This window comes from Pezoporus wallicus, unplaced genomic scaffold, assembly GCF_028554395.1.
Source record: "Pezoporus wallicus isolate ANWC-B61680 ecotype Strahan unplaced genomic scaffold, APGP_CSIRO_Pwel_v1 scaffold_13428, whole genome shotgun sequence".
In the NCBI taxonomy this organism is placed as follows: domain Eukaryota; kingdom Metazoa; phylum Chordata; class Aves; order Psittaciformes; family Psittacidae; genus Pezoporus; species Pezoporus wallicus.
In genome coordinates, this window is record NW_026637482.1 from 180,241 (window position 1) to 193,050 (window position 12,810).

The 12,810-nt window shown below is 41.8% G+C and overlaps 1 protein-coding gene across 1 annotated transcript in view; it reads right to left on the bottom strand.

The window, feature by feature from the left end:
• DCC (DCC netrin 1 receptor) overlaps positions 1 to 12,810 on the bottom strand; it is a 602,355-nt gene that overhangs the window by 7,888 nt on the left and 581,657 nt on the right. Inside the window, exon 27 of the mRNA XM_057405653.1 lies at positions 9,153 to 9,365. Coding sequence (XP_057261636.1) covers positions 9,153 to 9,365 — 213 coding nt within the window. The remainder of the gene's footprint in view (positions 1 to 9,152; positions 9,366 to 12,810) is intronic.

Sequence of the window (12,810 nt, forward strand, 5' to 3'; positions counted from 1 at the left end):
CACCCTTCAAAGTTTGAAGGGAAGTTGGACAAATTGCCTTTCTGAAGATCCAAATTCTTGGCTGTGGCAGCACGGTGAGCTCCTGTGACTGGACACAGAGCAGACACACAATAATCAGAAGTCTAGAATTACCTAGGAATGAATCACGTCTCTGACAGAAGGAACGCGAAGTTTTGACATAAATTCTGTTGGGTCCAACAGAAGGAAATGAAGGAAGAGGAAATACCTGCGTTGCTTCTGATTTCAAGACTACAAGTGGGTATGTGCCTGAGAGAAATCAACTGTGATCTTCAGATGTACAAGGAAAGCAATTTTTTGGCAGAAACAAGGCAAATAGCAATGCCATTTTACAAACCAGTGGGAAGATCCCATCTGGAAAGCTCTGTACAAGCCTGAGGACTTGCACGCAGGAAAAGGGAACCCTTCAAGGTGCTGAGAGGGGTTTACTGACTGCCAGTGACGAAGAGGAAGAGTCTATGTGACAATCTATATATAGAAGAGAAAATGGGATTGGATCAACTCTGCCTGCAATCCCTGCCCTTCTCAGAAGGATTGTGGTAGTTTGGTTTCAGTAGGTGGGACTGCAGAACTCAAAGGCAGCAAGAGTCTTTCCTTTCAGCTCAGTGAGATGTGGATCAGGCTCACAATGCCAACATGCCCTTCACCAGCAGCTGGGCTTATGAAGGACATATCTGGGCTAAAACACCAGGTAGTTACCACAGATGAAGAAAAAGACTAGCAGCTTGAAGATGTTTTTCTTTCTATTATTCTGCTCTTGGTAAACATGTACAACTATCATCAAAGACAGTGTGTGCCAGCAGGGAGGACACAAGAGAAACTCTGAAATGGGACTTTGGCAGTAAGATGCGTTGCGTTGTATACAGGCTCCAGTTTTTAACCTGAAGCCATTTGATTACAGAGATGGACAAAATGCTCTGCTCAATATTTGGTTAATCTAAAGCTGACTTTTTTTTTTAGTTGCTGGTTTAGGATTTTCAACCAAGTAAAAAATAGTTTGGGTCAGGCAAGGTATTTGTAGGCATGTCTCATAAAACTGATTTAGAAACTTAAAATTTCCAAACTGGGGATATTCTTACGCCTAATAACCCAACAGACAGCAGGTGCATCAAAGATGTGAAGGGGATCTGTAGTTGAAGGTAATCTTGTTTGAGGATTCAGATGAAAACTGATCTATCAACTGGGGTGCAAACAAGCCTTTGTTTCCATAAGAACTGAGAGGATTCTTGGAGGATGAAGGGTACCCAGATGTCATAATAAGCTGCAGAATTCAGAAGGTAATGCCAGGCTTATAGCTAAATGAGGCTAATCTTTTCTGGCTGTGCATCTCACACCTCCCCTATAGCTACTTCCCTGTGAGGGTGCTGAGGTGCTGGCACAGGGTGCCCAGAGAAGCTGTGGCTGCCCCATCCCTGGCAGTGCTCAAGGCCAGGTCGAACGGGTCTTTGAGAAAACATTCCATGATTCTGTGGTTAACTGGAGCTGCTTCTAGGAACAAAGACCCGCAGGCACGGAGGAGTCTGCACGGATGCTCCCGCAGCGATATGTCATAGCTGAAAGAACTCACTCTGTAAAACTCCAATTATTTATGAATGCTTCTGACAGCAAAGAGATTGGCAGCCTGAACTTCAAGGCTGGGAAGAAGGGTTGTACAACAGCGCCAAGCCAGATGTTTCCACTGTTAAGCAATCAAAGCTGGTGAGGTATACAGCTTATCTTGCAGTACGAAGTGGTAATTTTCTCCCAAAATGTACAACACGAAATCACAAAAGGATCAAACTCCACTTACCGGCTATTTGCTATTTCCACCGGTAAAAACAATGTCAGTTTGAATGACTTAAAAGCTGAAACATAAAGATGAGAATAACACGTGGAAGTGAGATTACTTGTAGCTCCATGGCAGGATGTACCTCTTTAAGAAAGACAGTGCCTCTCAGGGGAGCAGAATATGTAACTATGGGAAAAATATTATTTGAAGACTCAGTTTTACACTAAATGGGGGAAAAAAAAGTGTTTTTCATTGAGAAACTGAGTTTCTAAAAATCATTTTTAAGATGATAATCAACAGATGCCAGGGAAATTGTTCTAGAAAGAGGCAAAGTTTAATTTAGAAATATTTGATAGTGAGAGAAACAAATTAAAAAGAGAGAAAAAAGAGAAAACCCCAACAGAAAAGACAAAGAGATCATTTAATCACTCTCCTGAATATGGTACCAAGCAAGTACTGGGGTTGACTACCGAGGAGGCTTTTGAAATAACACTGATGAACTTTACACATTTTTACGCGCTACGGCTTCAAAATAGGTATAGAAATAGTGAGTTTGGAAAGGGCACTTCAAAAAACCAACACAGGCTGCACAAATGCAGTGCAAATATGCGAAAGATTTGGTCTCTGTCTACTCAGCTGCTGTTCGTGTTTTGAACCTATTTGCTGGAAATACTATGGATAAGTAAGTATTTGGGCAAAAGTGACCTATGGCTGTGACTGCGCAGGGATAACACATGCACTTAATGCAGATAAACTGTACACACAGTGGAAAAAGTTTAATTTCTCCGCTTATGAAACACAGGGACATAGAACAGCCCTTCCTTAAATCTTTCTATGGATTTTCAAGATGATTATTCAGATAATTTTTTTTTTTTTAATTATTTCACTGAAACAGATCTTGAAAAAGATCATTTTTATCAAAGGGGAATCAGTGCGCTTATCCAGGCAAGCACCTGAACCCACACTTAGCTTTACACCTTCCAGCAGTCCTGTCAGTTTTAATGAGACAACTCAGGTGTCTCCAGTTGTCTGCATGCTAATTAACATCTACTGGACTGGGACCAGCTTTCTCTAATGGACAGGACTGACCCTTCCATGGCACTGCTGTGTCAATGTATCTCCCAGCTGGATGGAGAAAGTGCGTGCGTTTTCATACAAAAGAAATGCGGACGAGAAAATGCATTTCAAAATTGAAGGGGAGGGGTTGTAGGTAAAGGATTATGAAATAAAAGAATCGTTCTCCTTTGAGTCAGGGAGTTCTAGTGCAAAAAGCCAGGATTTCAGAATAAAAGGTTCAGGAAGTGAATAATTCCCATATTTTCAGTGAATTTGTAGACCTTGCTTACTGTAGACTGTGATAAAGAGAAGTCCATAATCTCATTTGCATTCATCATTAAAGTAAGAAACATCCCCCCACCCCAAACTCTTAAGCCACAAAGATTTTTATACTCTATTAACAAAAGAGTTCTTATTTGCCTTTGAATTCAATGACTGAACTCAAATTAGAAGCAATAGGTTTAGGTTTTTGCTTGTATTTTTTATTGGCACTGTGATTTCTTTACTGTGAATGGTAAACCTTGAACTCCTCCCTCCCCACAGGACCCAGAATTTGGTTATATAGCTACTTAATTAGACCTAATTGATTGCTCAGAATAAATGCACTCACATCACTCACAAATTAACTCCCCACTTTGCACGAGAGGGGATTAAGCACTCTAAAAAGCAGATAGCCATTAAGTGCACAAGTCTTACACCAGAGGGTTCTAAGTTTATGTCTCCAAAATTTGCCTAATTTGCAGCCAGAAGTTTAATTCTTGGAATTTCTGTCTCTAAACACTCCACCTGAGATCTGATAATGAAGGCACTTGTGTAACAGTGATTCTACCAGCGCTCCGGTGAGGAGCAGTCTATTGTCAGCATGAGTGAAAATTAGTTCTTTATTTCCTCCATATTCACTCTTCTAAAGATCACTGTAATTTCAGCAACTGCTGAGGCTCCAAACCCTTGCTATTTGAGATTATTATGGCTCAGGAGTCACTGCTTAATACCCAAATTCCCTTTTTTCCTCTTCATTTCATCCCTTATTTATTTGACTGTTAGCTTGTGGCTTTAACATAGGCTCGGCAGACCTTCAGCCTTATCTTGTTTACCTGGTCCTTTTCTTACAAATGATTTAGAAATAATAATAATAATAATAGAAACACCTCAAGGAGTTCATTTTCTTACCAGGCTTTCTTATCCCATTTGGTAATGAAAACAGTGTGTGTGCCAGCCTGGGTAAGGAAGGGTTTGGGCTGACGTTCAGGTAATACTCAGCTACTGCTATTTACGCAGGGATGTTTACCGACAGATTTCTTCATCTCACTCTTCTCTTTTATTCCCCAAAACACCCAACATTGAAAATATAGGATTTTTTATATTATTTTTTCTTTTTTTTTTTTTTTTCCCCCCCGAAGCAGCAAAGAAATAAATCTTGAGCACTTCACCTGCAGTGCAGCCCTTCCCCTGCAATCCCTGCCTAGAGCCAGTTTGGGCCACACCTTACCGCTCAGCAGCAGGAAGGAAAATCAAGTTCAGTTTTGCTGTAAAATAAAGTGGTTTTAGCTCTGGGGTATCACTGAGCGATTCTAGGAAGACCTAGACCTAGACAATTTAGATTTCCAGCTACACTGTTTTGGGGAAGAACCAAAACATGCAGCACTTTTACAGCTTCAGAAAAGAGCCTGAAAAGGCTGAAGTTCTGTAACTGTGACATGATATAAACCACACCACTTCGCAGGCAGCATTTTCTATCTCCACACACTTGCTTCTGCAGAAGACAAATGACCTCCTAATTCAGGTTCATTTAAAGTGCAGCTGATCATTAAGACCTAAAAGGAATTTTCATTTGTGAGGGGGAAAAAAAATGTCTTTCCTGTCCATTTGTGGAATTTATGTCAGATCTATAACGCAGTAAGCTCAACACTCCATCAAACATTTTCTATTTAGCCTGAAAGGGGGCTAAGTCAAATCACTTATATGCCTATGTGTATGATTTGCAAAGGGGAGCAGGTACAGCCACAGTGGGGATTGGATTCTGACGCCTTCAGAATAAGTATTAGGAATCTCAAGTACCTGATCACAAAGCAGTGATGAAAAAAGTGAGATCTCCTATAAAATATGAACGGGAAGGGCTTAATGTGAAAAAACTAAATTTATTGGGCTCAAGGAAGAAAAAAAACAACAGGAAAAAAAAAGAAAAGAAGAAAAATGTCAGATTTAGCTCTGGATTAGGTTGATGTCATGACCCAAAACCAGGAGAACAGCCTTTTAAATATTTATTCATATCCTCATGGCAGTATCTCCCACAACTGAATAATGATCTCTGTATGTCTTCTTTATGAAGCATATGATAGAGTTTAACAGCTAATTACAATGCCACTACAGAGATATTGGGAATAGATAAAATATTAGAGGAGATACTTCCTTTTAGCGTCAGGTCAATCAAAGAGGCAAGAAAAAGCCCTGTGCTCATATATTCACTGGGCAAGATCCAAATACTAATATTGCAGGAGGGACAGTGTTATATATTAGCTCCAGGACTATAATCTAAATACACAAATAGCTCTGGAGCTTCTGCATGCGGTTGGCTGTGGGGCAGGCAATGGGCCTGGCTGAGGACCAGAGGATGCTGCCTGGCATCTCCATACAGGCTATTCTTTAAAAGGAGGTATAAAATGCGTAGGACTGGAGGAAGAAGAGCCTGCAAACCAGCAGTGAAGGGATTTCAAGGGAAATCTCCACTGAATTTCAGGTTCCTGCTTTTTAAAGTCTTTGCTGGAAATCTCTCTATCAATCTCTATGGTTCTCTGCTGCTTCCTGCCCCTCTAAATTCTGCAGTATCGTTCCACTAGTTCTGCATTGTCTGAAGGGATTAGACACCTGAATAACATGACTTTAAAAAGTAGGATAGCAAAATAAAGAATAGTTTAATTGTCTTAAGTGATAATGAGTCCATTACTTATCGCCCTATTACTTTATTACATAGGACATGTAATAATGTCTGGAGTTTAAGAAAAATATGAGGACAAATTAATTAATTCTGTCTCTCAGGTTAAGGAAAGTAACAGTTATTCCAATGTGGGAATTTGCTAAGAGATTTTTAAACCTGAGATGTCCCTAAGTAGGGTATAATTAGCAGAGATGGTCCATGAGGGAATTGTCTCATTTGGGCTGCAGACAGCTGGACCGCCCTTGCTCTGCCAGAGGGGAATAGGGAGGAATGGCTGTGCAGGGATGTGTCAGTCATCTTTCTAGGAGGTTTGTTCAAATAGGGAAATGCATCAGAGACTTTGTAAAGTCATCATATGGTTTGTGGTGGAAGGGACCTTAAAGACCATCCAGTTCCAACCTCCTGACATTGAGAGGGACACCTTCCCCTGGACTAGGTTTCTTCAATCCCTGTCCATCCTGGCCTTGAACACTGCAAGGGATGCGGCACCCAAATGTCTTCAGGATCTCCCTTTCATGGTTACCTAACGATGGTTGAGATACCATACTCATGGGTCGTGTTAAATACTCAGAATTGCTGGTGAAATGAAGTGCTCTTTCTTCACGTCTCTTTCTCAATGCCTTTTGTCTCCACTCCCATTTTCAGTGAAAAGAAGAGAGATCTGGAGTCCAGAGGAGTGGGATTCAGGAGCGGGTGCTGGAAGAGCAACCTAGTTTTGAGGGACCCTTTGCAGGACCGGGATCAGTTCTGCACACCCCACTCACTGCCCAGAGCAACAAAGAGAAGTTAACATTTATGAAGGAAAACATTCTACAAGGACTTGGCAAAAGGAGACATCAGTCTGGGTAATGACTCTGAGGACAAGTGCATTGAGACAAGCAGCAGAAGCCAGACATAGAGGGAAGTAAGTAGCTCCCAACACCACAAAATAGCCAGAAGCAGATCAGAAATGAAGCTACAAGTACTTCTAAAAAGTGAAAATAGTGGTTTCAGTGTAATAATAAATACAATCGTTTGAAAGCCATATAAAACCCAGCAACATGTTTTTGTTTATGTGACAGGGTTCGGAAAAACAGGTTTTTTCATTGCTTTACCATTCACTCTATTTATTTCCATTGCTTTATGGCAGATCGTGCCATAAACTTTCAGTTCTCAATTTTACCTAATAACAAAGTTCTACACGCTGCTGCAGGAAACACTGCATCTGCTTACTTGAGATTACTTGCTCAAAAAAAAGACAGCTTTATTTTTCAGGATGATGGGATTCTTTACGAAGATAAGTACCACGCCGTGACTTCCTCTCTCTTTACCACACCTCCCAGTTATAATGGTTAAAAGGTAAACTCTGGTTGACTTGGAGAGCAAATAGCCATTTTGAAGTAATCAGGCTTATGAGAGTAAGACAGGTAGAACTGGATCCCCATAAAGTAAAATGTAGCACTACATAGAGATGAATAGGCTCTGTTATATATAAAAAATAATTCAGCAACGCTATTTGGCAAAAGCAGTTCTCCAGTAAATAAGGATTTATCTACTTCTGTCTGCTGTCAGAAACTGGATTACTTGCTGATGGATAGCAGGTGCTTCCAGTAAAAATGCAGAGATGTTTTGGTAGCTTGCTTGTTGAAAACATCGACCCAGCATATGTTGTATGGCGAGAAAGCTGTGCTCAGAAAGCACTATTAGAATAGAAAAGAGTGAAAATGAAATCTCAAAGGTTCTCTGAGCTAAACTGGAGATTATCAAAGCTAAAAGAGCAGAAGTTAAAATCGGAGACCAGCATGCAGATCCGTTTTTTTCCCCTTCTTAGTAACTCGAGTGGTTAGGGATACTAAGGCAGGTAGCACTACTCCTATTATACCACTTCACACGAAGAACAGTCCTAGCACTGCACCTAGTTTATGGACAAAGCAGATACCAGGTACATCACACAGCTGCACTCACTGGATCCAAGAATGAATTTTAAAGACAGCTCCCTAGAAATGGTGCTGCTCTGGAAGCAAACCCAGAAATCAGCTAGAAAAGCACCATTCCCTCTTGCTCTGCCATGACCCTACCCATGAGCAAATGTTTCACTACAACTGTTTAATCTAACCCTACCACCAGCCCACAGCCTCATTCAACGCCGTCACTATTCGAAAGCCTTTTTAAGAAACATATAGTAATTTTCTTCCCGTTCCTTGCACGCTTGCTGTTTAATTTTTGATCAGTTTGCACACTGGAGTGGGTTGCAGTCAGTTCTTTTCCAGCATACATAAATAGTTCTTTCATTATCCAAAAGGCAAGCCTTGAAACAAGAGTCAAGCATTTGGCACTGTTTCAAGTTACTGCAGCGTAACAGGAGACTGGAAACAAGACCAAGTGATTAATTTGGCATCTCATTTAGTTCATTTTTATCACTTACTTGTTAACTCTGATTTTAAGCTATTGCCTTGCCCTGAATTTTTACTCCAGATTGTCAGAATAAAGTACCTGCTTACTATCATGTAATTCTATGATGATTCTATGTAACTGGTTGATGCGAAACTGAACATGAGCCGGCTTCAGTGTGAGCTCACAGCCCAGAAAGCAACCGTATCCTGGGCTGCATCAAAAGGAGCGTGACCAGCAGGTTGAAGGAGGTGATCCTGCCCCTCTGCTCTGCTCTTGTGAGACCTCACCTGGAGCATTGTGTGCAGTTCTGGTGTCCTCAACATAAAAAGGACATGGAACTGTTGGAACAAGTCCAGAGGAGGCCACGAGGATGATCAGGGGCTGGAGCACCTCCTGTATGAAGACAGGCTGAGGAAGTTGGGGCTGTTGAGGCTGGAGAAGAGAAGCTGCATGGAGACCTCATAGCAGCCTTCCAGTATCTGAAGGGAGCCTATAGGGATGCTGGAGAGGGACTCTTCATTAGGGACTGTAGTGACAGGACAAGGGGTAACGGGTTCAAACTGAAACAGGGGAAGTTTAGATTGGAGATAAGGAGGAAATTCTTTCCTGTGAGGGTGATGAGGCACTGGAATGGGTTGCCCAGGGAGGTTGTGAATGCTCCATCCCTGGCAGTGTTCAAGGCCAGGTTAGGCAGAGCCTTGGGTGCCATGGTTTAGTGTGAGGCGTCCCTGCCCATGGCAGGGGGGTTGGAACTGGATGATCTTAAGGTCCTTTCCAACCCTAACTATTCTATGAATCTATGATTCTACGATAACTATACATAGAATCATAGGCTGCTTTGGGTTGGGTGGAACCTTAAAGGTCATCTTGTTTCACCTCTGTCAGCACTTACAGATATTTCTTCAAGGTATGGGACTGTCTCGTGCTCTCTGTTTTCTCACGAATTCAAAGTCAGTGGTTCAGGGAAGTGGTACCGGAGACTTTCCCCCCAGTCACTCTTACCTGTTTGAGACAGAAGCGGTGTGTAAGGGACTTTCGGTTCTATTGCACTCATGGGTGGAGGTAGCAAGGGGTTGGCGAAGCTGCGGAGAGGGTGCGTAGGGCGGACGCAAGCGGTGGGGATGGTTCTGCTCGGGGCATCCTCATTGCTGGAGTGCTCAGGCTGAGTCTGCGGCAGCAAGGGCGGCTGCTGTGGTGCTGGTCCTTCGCTAACAGCTGCAAGAGAACAGTCAAAAAACCCCCAAAGGACTGTTATTGATGCATATTTTATGTCCCATTTCCCACTTTTATGGTCGTTTCCAACAGAAGGGACAACATTAGCCTCCATCCTCCAAGAAGGTGCAGGAAACGTGTAAACAGTTCCATCAAAAGTTATTGGCAGATAAATTAAAACCAGATGTTCCTCAGAGTGGCCGTGTGCCATCTGAGGCTCAAAACATCTTCTTTAAAAACCCCAAAGCATAAAACCCCAAGCATATTTTTATCCCCTTCTGTCTATCTTTTCATCTCTATGTGCTTTCAAATATTAAAAATCAATAAACACATAAATACATGTGGGGATCGAAACAAGCTGTGACTATGGAAACTCATTATGTTCAGCATCACGGTCTTGTTCTAGTCATGGTGGAGAAAAGCTTGACAAAAAGAAAGGACTTAATCAATTTCTACATAACCAATCACCAATATTGTTTTTCCTTGAGACGGCTGTAACATTTAGTGTGCCAAATCAGTAGGTTGCTGTTTTATTAGCCTATATTCACAGTCAGTTTTTCAGAGATTTAAATGTTCCATGTCAACCTTCCAATATAAAAGGCAGGTTCCTTATGTTCTGCAGAGTTTCTTAAAAGAAGCTTTCAGTGTCGGCCTCTGTCATGGACTTTCCATGCCACAAAACAGAAGAAAAACAAGGAAAACAAAAGAAAACTGAAGTTGAGACAAACAGAAAATCACTTTGTTTCTGCAGCCCTCAAGAAACTCATGTTGTGCCCAAACTATAAATTACAGGATGTGCATGGTCCATACTGCTAACATCAACAGCACCATAAATGGAGAGAAAGGTGATTCGTGAACAGAGTTATCTTGAATCTATTGCTTGCAAAATCCTCTAATCTTGCAGTCTAAAAACAGAGTGTATCTTATGGAGGATGTACAGTGAAGATGATGGGAGGTAAGATGACAACAAGAAGCAGGATGAGCACTCACACACCCTGATGGCATTGCCCAGATTTCATAGAATCATAGAATCATAGAATAGTTAGGGTTGGAAAGGACCTTAAGATCATCAGGGAAGCGGTGACTCCCCAGCACTGCACACTGTTAAGATTCCTCTGGACAAGGTGCTGGAGCATCAAGTCTAGGTCATGCTTTGTCTAGAAAGGTTGGGCCAAATGATCCTTGAGGTCCCTTCCAACTTGGTATTCTCTGATTCCATGGTTCTATGATTCCCCATGACGCAGAAAAGGGCTTGCCACTTCTGTTTCGTTCCTTCTGCAGGAGAAGACAAGGCAAATTGATTTGGAAACACCACCTCTTACCTGCTTTAAACACGAGCCATTCTATGGTTCTGTGATTCTATGATTCTACAATTCTTTTCCACATCCACTGCATCACGAGTGCTGTTGAGTCTATCTTGGCCTTCAGGTCTGGCCTTTCCTGGCCCTTTTACCAGCTCCTCCTCAATGGCCCTAAGTAACAGCACTGGAGAAAGTTCACAGAATCATAGAATGCTTTGCTTTGGAAGGAGCTTAAATGTCATTCAATTCCAACCCCCTGCCATGGGCAGGGACACCTTCCACTAGAGCAAATTGCTCCAAGACCTGTCCAATGTAAGTTCCTGAAGGGCCTGGCATTGTCTGCAAGCAGAAGAGGGGAAAGAATCAAACTGGATGCTGAAGAGATTGATCACAACAGGAGCCTATTTAACTTGAGCATGTCGGTGTTGTCCAAAGTCTCCGCAGTATTTATGCCAGCCAGAATGGCTCACAGCACAACAGCTAATCATGCAGCTTGTGGTATGAAACAGAAATCTAGGAAAAGCTCAACCTCTTATTGAAGAAAACAACCTTTATGATGTATAGCTATCAGAATTAGTCATTATGCTGGGACCCAAAGTGCTCCAGAGGATCTGGTTTCTTTCAGAGCCTTCTGCAACAACCAGAACTCTTTGTGTAAATAACATGCAATTACACAGCCAAGTCAAATCTCAAGGCATTTTATAATAATTAATGTCAAAGTATAGAAGTAATTACAACCTACTAAGAGGCGAAACAATTTTGAAAAATGGAAATGAGGATTTTGCCTCATTTCCACAGCCCCATTTCTTGTTCCTGCAGCAATATCACAGAGAGGCCTGGCCAAATCAAACACCATGGATAGAAAGCCAATTACAGGATCAGACCAAAGTCAAAATCATCTACAGTCCGTTAGAGTTTGCTTTTCTGTGTCTCATTTTCCTTGTTTTAACTTTAAGGCTCTTTGCATTACCATGCCGTTGCCCTGGTTTTCCATTTCCTTCCTTGCCCAGCAGACCCCTCTTTTCTCTGAGGACTAAAGTTCTTCTTAAGGAAGCCAGAGGTACTGAGGTTATTTGTAACAGAATAAAGCAGGCATAATAGTTGGGCTCATTCTACCCTTATTTACTGCTCACACCTTCAAGAAGGTGCCACAGCGTTTCTGCTCTAGGCTACCATGGGCATTGGGTTCTTCTCTCCCTTCACTCTCTCTTAGGGGAGATGCAAAACAGTATGTGAGTCTCAAAGAAGTAAACATCTGAGGTTACAGTGTTTTCTGGAGTAAAACCTCAGCAAGGCTTTTGCCTAAAGCAAAAATAAAGCCTTTTGTCTATGCTTTTAGCCTCAAAATGCCTTCCGACATGTCTATCGAAGTCTGAACGTCCTACGGAGCCCAGCATTTTTCATTGTGTCCTTAAGGACAGTTCTTTTGGAAGGCTCTTGACCTGTTTGGAGGAAGAAGTTCACCAGGCACTTAATACTACTTGCCATCAGATGCCTTCTTGGTATTTTCCACAGCGGTACTCTCAGATAACAAAGCTTTATCAGCTTTACCAGCTAGCATCAGTGTAATGGTCCCTGCATTAAAAGGCTATTAAATTACTGTATTACAGTACGCACATGTTTTATCTTAAAGATTTAGTTGTAAAAGCTGGAGACCTACATAACCATTATTATACAAAAGATTTCACGTTATCCTCCAGCTATGACTGAAGAGAAAGGTGTGATGACTCTATTAAAATTAGAAGCTGGTGCTGGGATTTAAATATTGAAGGTAAGTGGTCTAATGAAGGTGTGCTTCATGCTTGAGAAGACATTTTTCTAAAGCAAGATGTGCATGCTTGCAGATTGCAGACATAATGAGAACCATCAATTTACAGTTCACTCAAGTCCCTGCAGGAAGAGAGGATAGATTGTTTATTTGAAGGATGGATGAAGATGAGCACATTGCTGCTGCTGCCTGCATTCCCTACCTCAATTCCCTGCCTAGCAGCCAGATATTTGCCTACATACACCTCAACAGAACTGCCCAGGAATTCTGATTATTTCTACTGATCCAATTATTACTTTTTTTTTTTTTTGGTTTGCTTTTACAGAAAGCAGACTCCCAAATGGCCTTTAAGATGGAGCAGATAATACCATGCTGCATT